The following is a 17,079-nucleotide window of genomic DNA, read 5'->3' as shown; positions in this document are numbered from 1 at the left end:
GTGTTAAGGCAGTATATCCAATTCTTGGATGGTTAATAATAACTTGGTTTCTTCTGTTTAAAAGATTATGCAGGACAGCATTTATTTTTGGGCACATTACATTTAATTTTGTATCTAATTTTTCTCCATGATTCTCCATGTATTAGTAAAGTGGATTTCAACCAGGTTCTTTAGATCGGTATAAGAATATGTTTTCAACTTTGCCTTGTGTTTTGAGCTCGTTCGACTATTGTTTGCCAGTTGACCTGTTTTTCCATTTACGTAGATACCTGTATGTGAAGGTTCTCAAATAAAAGTTCTGGATAAATGGGTATAAAAAACTGTTCTAAGTGCGTATAAAACCCATTAAGATTCCACGGTAGAATAAAGAAATTGGACATGTTAGAATTTTGCCTGAGATAGTGGTTCATCTGTCTCTTCTGTGGTAGTTTCATTCGAGTGATCTTTTGAAATTATTTCAGGATGTTTGGCATATAGTATGTTTTCCAGAAAGTCACATATATCATTATAGTTTAGGATAAATGATAGTGATCTGTTTTCTATTTCGTCTTTAGTTGATTTTAGAGAAAGCAAAAGTTCACCGCGGGAGTTTCTGGTGGACTTTTTTGACTTTTTCGTTGACTTGCTTACTACAGTAGAAGTAAAGATCGGTGAATCGGTCTGTGGAGTATTTTCGTTAATGTCTGGAGAAGATGAGATGTGCCTTTTTAGTTGATTGGATACATTTGTAATAATTGGAGATGGCGCTATTTCTACTGGAGTCGGATTGCTGATTGTTGTTTTAGGTTGATGATGTTGGAGTTTTTAAGGAGGATATTTCACTTGTATATTTATAGATCCTCTCATGTTGTCATCAGTTTCCATAGTTTGTTCTGTTTGGTTATTAGATGCATTCACTGTAGTTAATATGTTTCGGGAGGTTTCTGGGTGCGCATTAGATGTGGTTGAATTAGCTTTGTCATAACATTCTTGTTCTGTTTGGTTGTTAGATGCATTTACTGTAGTTAATATGTTTTGGTAAGTTTCTGGGTGTGCATTAGAAGTGATTGGATTAACTTTGTCCGAACATTCTGTTTTAACAGTTAAATCCTTCTATAAAAAGGTATAATCATAACCATATCAGGAATAGACATATTTTCTAAATGTGTGATAAATATTTGCCTTCCAAAACTCAAGATATGGCTGTATTCGCTTTCAGGCATGCCTACTCTTTGAAAGGTCATTTTAGACCCATCTGGTCATATAAAATAATAATTAGGCCCATGGTCACATACGCATCATTCGTATGGTTGCCAAAAACACAACAAACAACAGCTAACGCCAAGCTGCAAAAAGTGCAGCGGCTAGCTTGTCTGGGAATCACAGGGGCAATGTCAACATGTCCCACTGCAGCTCTAGAGGCGATGCTGAACCTTCCTCCCTTGCAGTTCTGCATAAGGAGGGAGGCAGTAACTACCGCCTTGAAACTGCGACAGACACAAATAATGAAACCTGGAGATCTAGTTGGCCACCTGAAAATCTTAGAAGAAATTCCATTGGATTCTAAGGACATGCCGACAGATGCTATGCCAGTCAAATTCGACTTTGAAACACCCTTTGAAGTGGTCATAAAAAACCACCAAATGGGTGAAGAAATTGAACCAAAAGTGGAAGAAGGTTCACTCGTATGGTATACGGATGGATCTAAGATAGATGAAAGGGCAGGAGTGGGAGTTACTGGCCCAATTTCAGGCTATCTAAATCTCTTGGAAACGCCCCAGCTATCTTCCAGGCAGAAATACATGCTATAGACATAAGTGCCCAAGAATGTCTCAACCGAGACACCCGTAGGGCAAAAGTCCTTATTTTATCAGACAGCCAAGCCGCCTTAAAGGCTCTAAAGTCATTTACATGTGAGCCGAAGTTGGTTTGGGACTGTAAACAATCTCTCAAGAAGCTGGCGGAACGCAACAATGTAACTGTGATGTGGGTGCCAGGTCACAAGGGAATTGCAGGAAATGAGGAAGCTGACAGCCCCGCAAAAGAAGGAGCTAATACCCCATTCCAGGGTCCGGAACCCTTCTGTGGACTATCGAAAAGCCACATCAGAGAGGAACTCCGTACCTGGGAACTCAATCAACTAAGATCATATTGGTCTAACACACCAGGACAAAGGCAAGCAAAAAGGGTCATAAAAGTGTCGCCTATTGCAACAAACCGCCTTCTCGAAATGAGTAAAAAAGATATCAAAATGGTCACTGGCCTTCTCACTGGTCACTGCCCTCTGAGATATCATCTCAAGAAGATGGACAAATCAGATAGTGAGAACTGTTGTTTCTGTCACAATGAAAAAGAAACTGCAGAACATATACTATGCAACTGCGTAGCACTGTTCTGCAAAAGACTAAAATTCCTAGGAGAGGTCAGTCTGGCGTCCTCTGACATAGGAAACAAGTCACCTAGGAAGCTAATCAACTTCATCAGAAGTATTGGCATTCTAGAGTTTAACTAGATTAAGGTATGCACAAAAGATCTCTATAGGTCGAAGTGCGGTGAGGCCGCATGGCCTTAACGACCTCACATAATCTAATCTAATCTAGACCCATCTTATGTAGTTCTTGTTCCATTAACTTGTTTTGAAGAGTAGAGCAAGCATTTGATACTACAAGTCTCTGAGCTGGAGTGATGAGTCTTCTTATTTTTACTGGAGTTTCTTTTTTGTGGGAATGAAGCAGTGAATCAACTGTATTTTTAGAGGAAAGATATAAACATATGCTATTGTTGGCGATTCTGGAAGCTAAGGATACGTTACGTGTAAACCAACTAGTAAACCGACGGCTATAATGTACTCACGAACTTTAGTTCCTTTAATACTGGAAAAGACTATGGCTTGATCTTTTGTTGGATCTTTGTGTGTTTTGACAACATTGGAATATGATATGTGAGATGAAGTGAGAGTAGTATTCATGGTGTTACTTGAAGTCATCATTGATTAATATCGGAGACACTGCAATACCGTCCCTGTCACCGGTTCAAAAACTGGTGTGGATCCTGATCCAAAACTTGTTTTATTTCTATTCTCTCGGTATGTTTTAGGTAATTTTAATATATATATATATATATATATATATATATATATATATATATATATAAAAGACTAAATCTTCTAGCAAAAGCTGCTATCGTTTTTTTGATTTAAATGGCCAAATATATGGCCTAGGAGGACAAATTCGTCTCCCGTGCTCGAATCGGTATCAATAAAGTATTATGACTCATTTCGGCCTATCCCAGCCTCATCAGACACTTGGGCTGATTCAAATTCAAACTCGGAAAGTCCAACGAATGTCTCCCATAATTTCACCACAGCAGCGGTTAGCATGCCTAGGATACGAGAATTTACCTAGAGGTTATCCTAGCAAAAGAGGAGGAAAGTCAAGACATTTAGCAGCGGATCTCAAGAGGATGGGGAGCAGTTATAGCTGTGCATAAAATACTGGAAGTGAAAAAACATCTTTATTGCCGCAAAATTGACTCTATATCAAACGGTGATCCGATCTACAGTCCTGCATGGCAGCGAAACCTAGGTTATGAATAAAAAAAAACAAGAAAATGTGTTGATCTGGGAAGCAGGGAAATTGGAATGAGAGAAAACCAGAAATTAACCAGATCGTTACATGAAGCAGATTGAGTTAGAAAAAAGTGACTGGAAGCGTGTAAGGAAGAAGTTTCACAACCATATTTATAGCGCTGCTATATTATATTCAATGATAATAATTTAATATTTATTATTTAGAACCTCTAATGGATATTGCAGGAATAAGTGGCGCAGTAGCATTTTTCACATTAACGTATCTAATTGTTAATGCAATTATATAAATCTTGGCAATACTGCATACACATAAATTATGTAAATAGGAAACAAATGGTCTAGATTATAAAATATTTGTTGGCAATTCTGCCAAAATCAGAAGCACATTTATTAGCAAGAATGTACAATGATAAACATTACGATAACACCGAATATTTATGTGTATACTTCACGCTACACATGCGGTTTCCAAGAATAACAAACATTTTAAGGGGCTTTTATATATAAGTAAAAGGAGGTTGATTTCTTTTTCTATTTTTGAAATTTTTCTGTTCGATTTTCCTCCTGATTTTATTGTTAGTTACATATGTACGTGTTGTATGTATTTGTTAAACTTTGACTGTATATTTTCTCATTATATCTTTGCTGTTTTAAATAAACCTCTCATTTCTAATAATGAAGCGACAAGAAATTATAGCAAGAGTATGGGAAGAAGAGCAAAAAAGGCGATAAGCTTGAATATGAAAATTACAAAGTGATAATCCTCTGGAATATAGTATGTAAAATACTCTGTAACATAATTTACATATATCTAAGCTTATACTCTAAAGAAATTTTGGATGAATATCAAAATGAAATCAAATCTGGTGTTTCGATGATAGACCAGATATTCGTTGTAATAGAGATCCTTGAGAAAACAGAGGAGTGAGACAGAGAAATGTATAGAAACACGTTTTAGGTAGACCCCTGTCAATAGTATATAGCGATAGTGGAGCTTTTGAAAGCAGCAATAATTGTGAAAAAGTGTACAAATTAAAAAAAAAATGTTACACCGTGTTACAAGTTGACCACAAAAGTGACAGAAATACTCGAATTATGCTTCTAAAGACCTCATAAGAATGCTCAAAGCAACGAGATTTGAATCAAACGAAGAAGTGATTGCAAAAACTGGGGCGTTTTTGAGCCAAGTCAAATTGTTCTACAAAAAAGTCATCGAGTTGTTAAAGAATCGTTGGGATAAGTATCCATTTAGGAGGGAATTTGCTGATGAATAAGATCGAATTGTGATTAAAATGTCATTATATCAACAATATCTATATATTATATCACAATGATGAATTTGCCGTACATAAAAATGCCGCACTTTTTATCCAGACAATGGAGTGGGAAAACGTCGATTGAACTTTTTTAGAACGGCTGCAGATAGAGTCAAATGGGCCATGATGATCGCCAATGTCCTTAGGGATGGGGCACGTTAAGAAGAAGAATCCAGCAACATGTTCTACTTTTCAACTTTTTTTAATATTTGTTATGTCGTAAACTAAAAAAAAAACCGGTAAGATAGTTTCGAAACAAATTCAGATTTCTGCTTTAATCTGGAGCCTTCTAAAAATTGCAAGGCATGGCCAAACGATGATAAAGATGTTAATAGAGACATGGGGAATCTAAAATTTGCATTCCACGACATGTCTATTCATCTAAGCAGAAACCCTAACGAATTTGTTTCTCGTACTCATACAGAGTAGATCCGAAGAAAATGAAAAAGACAGAAAAGATTTTTATTTCACGTTCAAAGCGTCTATGTACCTATTGATACGTATTTCGCTTTAATAAAGCTCATCAGAATAGTTATTCATAGCCGTTCTTAACGTGAAAAATAAAATTCTCTGTCTTATTAGAAGTAACAATAACATGACTTCGTTATGGACGCAATAGCGACATCTGATAGAAAAATCGGTAAGATAGTTTCGAAACAAATTCAGATTTCTGCTTTAATCTGGAGCCTTCTAAAAATTGCAAGGCATGGCCAAACGATGATAAAGATGTTAATAGAGACATGGGGAATCTAAAATTTGCATTCCACGACATGTCTATTCATCTAAGCAGAAACCCTAACGAATTTGTTTCTCGTACTCATACAGAGTAGATCCGAAGAAAATGAAAAAGACAGAAAAGATTTTTATTTCACGTTCAAAGCGTCTATGTACCTATTGATACGTATTTCGCTTTAATAAAGCTCATCAGAATAGTTATTCATAGCCGTTCTTAACGTGAAAAATAAAATTCTCTGTCTTATTAGAAGTAACAATAACATGACTTCGTTATGGACGCAATAGCGACATCTGATAGAAAAATCGGTAAGATAGTTTCGAAACAAATTCAGATTTCTGCTTTAATCTGGAGCCTTCTAAAAATTGCAAGGCATGGCCAAACGATGATAAAGATGTTAATAGAGACATGGGGAATCTAAAATTTGCATTCCACGACATGTCTATTCATCTAAGCAGAAACCCTAACGAATTTGTTTCTCGTACTCATACAGAGTAGATCCGAAGAAAATGAAAAAGACAGAAAAGATTTTTATTTCACGTTCAAAGCGTCTATGTACCTATTGATACGTATTTCGCTTTAATAAAGCTCATCAGAATAGTTATTCATAGCCGTTCTTAACGTGAAAAATAAAATTCTCTGTCTTATTAGAAGTAACAATAACATGACTTCGTTATGGACGCAATAGCGACATCTGATAGAAAAATCGGTAAGATAGTTTCGAAACAAATTCAGATTTCTGCTTTAATCTGGAGCCTTCTAAAAATTGCAAGGCATGGCCAAACGATGATAAAGATGTTAATAGAGACATGGGGAATCTAAAATTTGCATTCCACGACATGTCTATTCATCTAAGCAGAAACCCTAACGAATTTGTTTCTCGTACTCATACAGAGTAGATCCGAAGAAAATGAAAAAGACAGAAAAGATTTTTATTTCACGTTCAAAGCGTCTATGTACCTATTGATACGTATTTCGCTTTAATAAAGCTCATCAGAATAGTTATTCATAGCCGTTCTTAACGTGAAAAATAAAATTCTCTGTCTTATTAGAAGTAACAATAACATGACTTCGTTATGGACGCAATAGCGACATCTGATAGAAAAATCGGTAAGATAGTTTCGAAACAAATTCAGATTTCTGCTTTAATCTGGAGCCTTCTAAAAATTGCAAGGCATGGCCAAACGATGATAAAGATGTTAATAGAGACATGGGGAATCTAAAATTTGCATTCCACGACATGTCTATTCATCTAAGCAGAAACCCTAACGAATTTGTTTCTCGTACTCATACAGAGTAGATCCGAAGAAAATGAAAAAGACAGAAAAGATTTTTATTTCACGTTCAAAGCGTCTATGTACCTATTGATACGTATTTCGCTTTAATAAAGCTCATCAGAATAGTTATTCATAGCCGTTCTTAACGTGAAAAATAAAATTCTCTGTCTTATTAGAAGTAACAATAACATGACTTCGTTATGGACGCAATAGCGACATCTGATAGAAAAATCGGTAAGATAGTTTCGAAACAAATTCAGATTTCTGCTTTAATCTGGAGCCTTCTAAAAATTGCAAGGCATGGCCAAACGATGATAAAGATGTTAATAGAGACATGGGGAATCTAAAATTTGCATTCCACGACATGTCTATTCATCTAAGCAGAAACCCTAACGAATTTGTTTCTCGTACTCATACAGAGTAGATCCGAAGAAAATGAAAAAGACAGAAAAGATTTTTATTTCACGTTCAAAGCGTCTATGTACCTATTGATACGTATTTCGCTTTAATAAAGCTCATCAGAATAGTTATTCATAGCCGTTCTTAACGTGAAAAATAAAATTCTCTGTCTTATTAGAAGTAACAATAACATGACTTCGTTATGGACGCAATAGCGACATCTGATAGAAAAATCGGTAAGATAGTTTCGAAACAAATTCAGATTTCTGCTTTAATCTGGAGCCTTCTAAAAATTGCAAGGCATGGCCAAACGATGATAAAGATGTTAATAGAGACATGGGGAATCTAAAATTTGCATTCCACGACATGTCTATTCATCTAAGCAGAAACCCTAACGAATTTGTTTCTCGTACTCATACAGAGTAGATCCGAAGAAAATGAAAAAGACAGAAAAGATTTTTATTTCACGTTCAAAGCGTCTATGTACCTATTGATACGTATTTCGCTTTAATAAAGCTCATCAGAATAGTTATTCATAGCCGTTCTTAACGTGAAAAATAAAATTCTCTGTCTTATTAGAAGTAACAATAACATGACTTCGTTATGGACGCAATAGCGACATCTGATAGAAAAATCGGTAAGATAGTTTCGAAACAAATTCAGATTTCTGCTTTAATCTGGAGCCTTCTAAAAATTGCAAGGCATGGCCAAACGATGATAAAGATGTTAATAGAGACATGGGGAATCTAAAATTTGCATTCCACGACATGTCTATTCATCTAAGCAGAAACCCTAACGAATTTGTTTCTCGTACTCATACAGAGTAGATCCGAAGAAAATGAAAAAGACAGAAAAGATTTTTATTTCACGTTCAAAGCGTCTATGTACCTATTGATACGTATTTCGCTTTAATAAAGCTCATCAGAATAGTTATTCATAGCCGTTCTTAACGTGAAAAATAAAATTCTCTGTCTTATTAGAAGTAACAATAACATGACTTCGTTATGGACGCAATAGCGACATCTGATAGAAAAATCGGTAAGATAGTTTCGAAACAAATTCAGATTTCTGCTTTAATCTGGAGCCTTCTAAAAATTGCAAGGCATGGCCAAACGATGATAAAGATGTTAATAGAGACATGGGGAATCTAAAATTTGCATTCCACGACATGTCTATTCATCTAAGCAGAAACCCTAACGAATTTGTTTCTCGTACTCATACAGAGTAGATCCGAAGAAAATGAAAAAGACAGAAAAGATTTTTATTTCACGTTCAAAGCGTCTGTGTACCTATTGATACGTACAATATCAATAGGTACATAGACGCTTTGAACGTGAAATAAAAATCTTTTCTGTCTTTTTCATTTTCTTCGGATCTACTCTGTATGAGTACGAGAAACAAATTCGTTAGGGTTTCTGCTTAGATGAATAGACATGTCGTGGAATGCAAATTTTAGATTCCCCATGTCTCTATTAACATCTTTATCATCGTTTGGCCATGCCTTGCAATTTTTAGAAGGCTCCAGATTAAAGCAGAAATCTGAATTTGTTTCGAAACTATCTTACCGATTTTTCTATCAGATGTCGCTATTGCGTCCATAACGAAGTCATGTTATTGTTACTTCTAATAAGACAGAGAATTTTATTTTTCACGTTAAGAACGGCTATGAATAACTATTCTGATGAGCTTTATTAAAGCGAAATACGTATCAATAGGTACATAGACGCTTTGAACGTGAAATAAAAATCTTTTCTGTCTTTTTCATTTTCTTCGGATCTACTCTGTATGAGTACGAGAAACAAATTCGTTAGGGTTTCTGCTTAGATGAATAGACATGTCGTGGAATGCAAATTTTAGATTCCCCATGTCTCTATTAACATCTTTATCATCGTTTGGCCATGCCTTGCAATTTTTAGAAGGCTCCAGATTAAAGCAGAAATCTGAATTTGTTTCGAAACTATCTTACCGATTTTTCTATCAGATGTCGCTATTGCGTCCATAACGAAGTCATGTTATTGTTACTTCTAATAAGACAGAGAATTTTATTTTTCACGTTAAGAACGGCTATGAATAACTATTCTGATGAGCTTTATTAAAGCGAAATACGTATCAATAGGTACATAGACGCTTTGAACGTGAAATAAAAATCTTTTCTGTCTTTTTCATTTTCTTCGGATCTACTCTGTATGAGTACGAGAAACAAATTCGTTAGGGTTTCTGCTTAGATGAATAGACATGTCGTGGAATGCAAATTTTAGATTCCCCATGTCTCTATTAACATCTTTATCATCGTTTGGCCATGCCTTGCAATTTTTAGAAGGCTCCAGATTAAAGCAGAAATCTGAATTTGTTTCGAAACTATCTTACCGATTTTTCTATCAGATGTCGCTATTGCGTCCATAACGAAGTCATGTTATTGTTACTTCTAATAAGACAGAGAATTTTATTTTTCACGTTAAGAACGGCTATGAATAACTATTCTGATGAGCTTTATTAAAGCGAAATACGTATCAATAGGTACATAGACGCTTTGAACGTGAAATAAAAATCTTTTCTGTCTTTTTCATTTTCTTCGGATCTACTCTGTATGAGTACGAGAAACAAATTCGTTAGGGTTTCTGCTTAGATGAATAGACATGTCGTGGAATGCAAATTTTAGATTCCCCATGTCTCTATTAACATCTTTATCATCGTTTGGCCATGCCTTGCAATTTTTAGAAGGCTCCAGATTAAAGCAGAAATCTGAATTTGTTTCGAAACTATCTTACCGATTTTTCTATCAGATGTCGCTATTGCGTCCATAACGAAGTCATGTTATTGTTACTTCTAATAAGACAGAGAATTTTATTTTTCACGTTAAGAACGGCTATGAATAACTATTCTGATGAGCTTTATTAAAGCGAAATACGTATCAATAGGTACATAGACGCTTTGAACGTGAAATAAAAATCTTTTCTGTCTTTTTCATTTTCTTCGGATCTACTCTGTATGAGTACGAGAAACAAATTCGTTAGGGTTTCTGCTTAGATGAATAGACATGTCGTGGAATGCAAATTTTAGATTCCCCATGTCTCTATTAACATCTTTATCATCGTTTGGCCATGCCTTGCAATTTTTAGAAGGCTCCAGATTAAAGCAGAAATCTGAATTTGTTTCGAAACTATCTTACCGATTTTTCTATCAGATGTCGCTATTGCGTCCATAACGAAGTCATGTTATTGTTACTTCTAATAAGACAGAGAATTTTATTTTTCACGTTAAGAACGGCTATGAATAACTATTCTGATGAGCTTTATTAAAGCGAAATACGTATCAATAGGTACATAGACGCTTTGAACGTGAAATAAAAATCTTTTCTGTCTTTTTCATTTTCTTCGGATCTACTCTGTATGAGTACGAGAAACAAATTCGTTAGGGTTTCTGCTTAGATGAATAGACATGTCGTGGAATGCAAATTTTAGATTCCCCATGTCTCTATTAACATCTTTATCATCGTTTGGCCATGCCTTGCAATTTTTAGAAGGCTCCAGATTAAAGCAGAAATCTGAATTTGTTTCGAAACTATCTTACCGATTTTTCTATCAGATGTCGCTATTGCGTCCATAACGAAGTCATGTTATTGTTACTTCTAATAAGACAGAGAATTTTATTTTTCACGTTAAGAACGGCTATGAATAACTATTCTGATGAGCTTTATTAAAGCGAAATACGTATCAATAGGTACATAGACGCTTTGAACGTGAAATAAAAATCTTTTCTGTCTTTTTCATTTTCTTCGGATCTACTCTGTATGAGTACGAGAAACAAATTCGTTAGGGTTTCTGCTTAGATGAATAGACATGTCGTGGAATGCAAATTTTAGATTCCCCATGTCTCTATTAACATCTTTATCATCGTTTGGCCATGCCTTGCAATTTTTAGAAGGCTCCAGATTAAAGCAGAAATCTGAATTTGTTTCGAAACTATCTTACCGATTTTTCTATCAGATGTCGCTATTGCGTCCATAACGAAGTCATGTTATTGTTACTTCTAATAAGACAGAGAATTTTATTTTTCACGTTAAGAACGGCTATGAATAACTATTCTGATGAGCTTTATTAAAGCGAAATACGTATCAATAGGTACATAGACGCTTTGAACGTGAAATAAAAATCTTTTCTGTCTTTTTCATTTTAAAAAAAAAACATTGATTACAATATTTTGTCATGTTGTCAGAAACTTATCATTATACGTACCATATCATTACACCCTCGGTGATCGACATCAAATACAATTACTGAGCATAAAATAGTTATAACTCAAGGTGTCTACGTCATTTGGAATAACTAATGTGAATGTAAACACTTCATCCCTGAAGTATTTATTAGGGAATCGATTCTCTTGCGGGTAGTAACACACAATATCGATTTTTGTTAAAAAATTAAATGTATGTCGGACAGTGAGATATAACAGATAAAAATAGAGTACATCACGATATGAAAAATGAACAAAAATCGTATTGTTACAGTATTTTATGTTAAAACTGAAGTCCCAACAATCGCTGACGTAGAATCGATATTAAATTTGTATGAAAGTTAATAGTTTTATAATCACACTTTTTATTTAATAATTAATTTCAATGAAATATTGTTTTAATATACCTATATTTTTTAATATATATGGTTTTTATATTATTAAATTTTGTATGGCTGTAAACATTATTATGGGAGATTTTAATGCCAACGTAAGTGAAGGGCGCGCCGAAGATGTAGTCGGAAACTTTGGTTTGGGCCAAAGAAATTATAGAGGAGAAATACTGGTCCAATTTTGCCAAGAAGGAAATCTAATTTTGGTTTAAACTACCAAAAAGAAGATTATATACATGTAAAGCACCTGGAAATAATCAAAACCACATAATAAGAAACCAGATTGATTATATATTAATTGACAAGCGTTATAGAAATGGAATCAGGGCAGTTAAAACATAAATCCCGGGACGGACATCGGTTCCGACCACAATCCTATTATCGGTAATATCTCAATTAAACTGAAGAAAATCAAACGTAGAGAGAAGATAAAACCTAGCCTAGAAAAACTTAAAGATCCAACAGTACAGGCAGAGATAGAGAAAATACTCAATGATACACTCAAAGAAAAATTTAGTGAAGCACCGGCTCTAGCAGAAGAATCTGTAGAAAGTATTTGACACATTTTCAAAACAACAATCACAACTATACAAACAGAACAACTACAACACAACGCAAGAAAAACAAAGAATACATGGATGACAGAAGAAATCCTAGAACTTATGAACGTAAGATCTAACAAAAACCGCAATGAAGTAAAATATCAAGAAACTCAGAGAACCATCGGAAACAAAATCAAGAAAGCCAAAGAAGAATGGATAAACAGCAGATGTGAGGAACTGAGGGAATTACTAAAAAAACATGACTACTTCAATACATACAAAAATATTAAGGAAGTCACAAATATGAAGAAAAAATTCATTACAACAACTTTAGTAGATGATAAAAACCGAATAGTATCGAGCCCAGAAAATGTAGAAAATATATAGGAAAAATACATCGAAGATCTGTTTGATGACGAGAGAATAGAACCACAAATGAATATAGTACAAGAAACAATACTTGATATATTAACATCGGAAGTTACAAAAACAATCAATACGGCAAAGCCACGAAAGGCCTCTGGTCCAGATGAGATATATATATATATATATATATATATATATATATATATATATATATATATATATATATATATATATATATATATAAAGATGATAAAACTTTCAATGAAGAAAATCTTCAGTCCTTAACACTACTATTTAACAAAATATATACCAATGGAATCTTCCCAGAAGACTGGCTTAGATCGATATTTATACCTATACCCAAGAAAAATAAAGCAAATAGATGCTCACAGTTCAGATTAATTAGCCTGACGAGCCATTTTCTGAAAATTTTACTCAAACTTGTACATCAACGTATATAGAGAGAATGCGAAAGAAATCTGAGTCACAATCAATTTGGATTTCGTATGGGGCTTGGTACGAGGGAGGCATTATTTGGCCTCCAGATATTACTACAAAAATGCCGAGATCAACGAAAAGACGTGATTCTCTGTTTTATCGACTACGAAAAAGCGTTTGATCGAGTAAAACACACAGAACTCATAGAAACCCTAACATGGTATAGATCATAACACGGTGGCCCTTATTAAAAACCTATATTGGGATCAAATGGCGTCGATACAAATAGACAATCGTATAGCAGAAATGTCAATTAAAAGAGGAGTTGGTTCTGAAACAAAAAAATGCTCCTGGCTGAAAAATGTAAGAGACTGGACAGGCATGGACACACATTCGATACTAAGAACAGCTCAAGATAGAGAGCAATTTGCTGTAGTTATAGCCAACCTTCAGTAATGGAGAGGGCACCTTAAGAAGAAGTATGGCGCATTACTCTCATCTTTGACAAACGTACTTGATTCTTTTATGGGAGCGACATCAAATAGACTTACAAAATTACAAATATATGAATGACATTTTTGACCTTCTAATAACAAGAGTCAGTTCTGCCGAAGCTGCCTTACTTGTGTTTGTGTGCAACAACGCTTCTGTGTAGATATTGAAGAATTGTAGAATTGCAGTCTTTACAATTTATATTTAAAAAAGTTCCTATAAAAGATATATTAATATAAAATCTCTATCGGGCTACATCACAGAACGTTTTCGGAATAACTATTCCATCATCAGTGCTGTTCTAAAATAAGTATTATCACTTTAATTAAAACAAATGTAAAACTTAAATTTTGACAAGGCTATTACAAAAATGTGGTTCAATACTTACTGGATGTACATGTTTGAATCCACTAAATATATGGGTAAATCCACTAAATATACGGGGTTGCTCGTCCTTAGACGAAGTGTCTGTGAGAACTTGTTGATAGCATCTGATTAAAATGACATATTAGGACGGAAGTCTGAAAAAGCAGTTAATGTAACCGTAGTATGTATCTTTGAAGAGAGTCTTGGAATCTTTCTGGTAAGGAATTTGACCAAAATATATATTATTGTGTGAAAAGGAAGAAGAAGATGGGTTATGGGGAGACATAAGCATTAAGCTTTATAATGAAAAAACATGTTTAGCAATTTAAGGAATTTATAAATATTTATAAAACTTTTTGTTCTAGACCCAAGGGGTCTGACAGTATTATAAATATATTCAATTTATTTGTGTTGATTTAACTTTATTGCAAATTAATTCTTTATTTTGTTCGTTTCAGGAACTCTTACAGTCGAAGAGGTCTACCGCGACCGGGATCAATTTGCTGCCCTGGTTCGCGAAGTGGCTGCTCCAGATGTCGGCCGGATGGGTATCGAAATCCTATCGTTTACCATCAAGGACGTTTATGATGAGGTGCAATACCTCACGTCTCTCGGCAAGGCCCAAACGGCCATGGTCAAGAGAGACGCTGATGCGGGAGTCGCAGAAGCGAACAGAGATGCTGGTATTAGGGTAAGATATTTTTCATATTCTTTTATTAGTATTATAGAAATTATGGTTTTCTCTCTTATTGATCCTGTTTTGTCACCATGTGTGTCCTTATTTTTTCTAATAGTATTTTTTTTTTCAAAAATACTATTTCAATTCATCTATTTATTTCAAATAGATGAGTCAGATAAAATTAAATTATTAGAAGAATTTTTCACTAAGTAACAAAAAACAAAATTTGTTTAATTTACTAATGTTTGTATTTTGAGAACGATTTCCGAAGTGGAAATTGAAACGTCAATAAACGTATTTTAACCTTTAATTGTGGCTTATTCCCATTTAAATATAAATTAATTTAAAATGCCACAAGAAAATAGCTTCAGAACAATATTGCAGTTTAATTTGTATTGTATTATATTAATAACAAAATAAACAATGAATTTTACTGCAGAGTATGTGTAAAAAAATTTTGCATTCAACTCCTTTCATACATATATGAAAATAAAAATATACAGTTTCATCAAAATATTGATTCAATCCTTCATTTACTATACTCCTATTACAGGTCAAAAGTTGTTTATTAATTGTTAGTAAGTTGTTATTAATTCTGTTTCTCTTTCTGCTATGTCTTACCTATAGAATTACATATGTAATGATTGTGCAGATTGACTCCCAAATAAATTTGTAACGGCGAATGCGTGTATAGAAGTGTAACTTCCACCGGCAGTCCCACTGGATTGTCACACCCGTTTTTTTTTTTATTTTTACTCACTTCTTACTCAGATGATAATCCCCAACGTAATGTCATAAATCAGTGATTTTAAATTGTCTCAAATATTGCAGTAATTTTATTAAACCAATAAATTGAGTACATACATAATCTGTTCAGTTACCAAATACCATTAAGAAGCACCTTAGTTTCTAATAAAAATTTAAAATTTTTCGTTGTCAACTGTCTCATTTCTGTTTGTTTAGACCTTTAAACATAATTCTTCTTCCTCTTTATAAGCAATTCTGCTTGTTCATTGGCAGATTAATACCTCTATGGGTGGCGGTCGTCCAATACTTCTTCTGCCAATTGGTGACTTATCTCTTGCTATTTTAACTACACGGTCTCCTCCTTTCTGTTTAAGTGGTTATTCCATTCTTTTTTCTATTTTGTGTCCATTCATTTATACACTGTATGTTTTACAACTGTAAAATTTAGGGTATTTTAACTGTGAATTTGAAGGAATTTGAAGGCAAGGTACAAGAGCATCATGTAAATTTTAAATTTACATGATGCTCTTGTACATGAACACCTCATTATTTCTGTTCAGAGTGTCAGTCCTGTTTCTAAGTCCTCAACCATAACCAGAGTTGAAGAAGGGATCATTTATATTTCAAACGGGGTATAGATTCTTCTATTCGCACGTACAGATCCCTAATTTTTTTTTGTGTTTGCTTTGGAATATTATTACGGTTCATGTTTTTTTGACGTCTCCTTTCATTTTTTTGTATATTTTGTCTACTATAAATAAAAAATACACACATAACCTCAAAGTAGACTTCTAAATGACTAATTTCTAAATTTCATGAAGATTTTTCTGTTATTTTAGGAATCTGAGTGTCAGAAATCTGCAATGGACATTAAGTATTCCACGGATACAAAAATCGAAGACAATTCTAGAATGTTTAAATTGCAAAAAGCAAACTTTGACCAGGAAGTCAACACTGCCGTAAGTATTTTTATTCATACAGTGTCTTTCGTATTCTTCAAAATGAAACCCCTAAAATAAAAGATATTATGCATATCAATAATTATTCTCTCAGTCTGCACTTAAAATATAAAATTAACGAACATTGAAGTATGTAGCTTAAAAGATTACGAAACGAAAACGAAAAATAAACATTTTTAACTGTTTCTTCAACAATAATATACTATTGAGAGTAAATAACGATTAGTTGAGAAGTATTTAACTAACAGAAATAAAATTTCAAATCAAACAGTGTTTTTATGACTTTTACTATGAAATCTTTTTACAATTATAATTCCTTTTAATCCCGATATTTTCAAGTGATGTCTCACCACGTGACGACTACTTTGGCAAGCTCTTTAAAGAAATTAAGAAGAATTATAGTTGTAAAAAGATTGAAATGTCAAACACATAAAATCATTATATATTAACTATAGATGCTATTGTGGTTTGGGTCGAGTATAAACTGGAAATAAATATATACCGGGACCTTACATCTCAGGAAAGAATATTTTAAAGAACTTTACGTGATAAAGAAAAGTTCTTATTAGTCA

The 17,079-nt window shown here is 33.9% G+C and overlaps 1 protein-coding gene across 2 annotated transcripts in view; it reads left to right on the top strand.

Moving 5' to 3' along the window:
* Positions 1-17,079, top strand: part of Flo2 (flotillin-2) — a 372,138-nt gene that overhangs the window by 341,831 nt on the left and 13,228 nt on the right. For both annotated transcript variants that reach the window (XM_072525627.1, XM_072525628.1), the window contains 2 exons: positions 14,581-14,813; positions 16,388-16,507. In XM_072525627.1, the coding sequence (XP_072381728.1) occupies positions 14,581-14,813; positions 16,388-16,507 (353 nt within the window). The remainder of the gene's footprint in view (positions 1-14,580; positions 14,814-16,387; positions 16,508-17,079) is intronic.

This window comes from Diabrotica undecimpunctata, chromosome 3, assembly GCF_040954645.1.
Source record: "Diabrotica undecimpunctata isolate CICGRU chromosome 3, icDiaUnde3, whole genome shotgun sequence".
Lineage (NCBI taxonomy): Eukaryota > Metazoa > Arthropoda > Insecta > Coleoptera > Chrysomelidae > Diabrotica > Diabrotica undecimpunctata.
The sequence above is the reverse complement of the archived record's forward strand: the minus strand, read 5'-3'. Positions and strand labels throughout refer to the sequence as shown.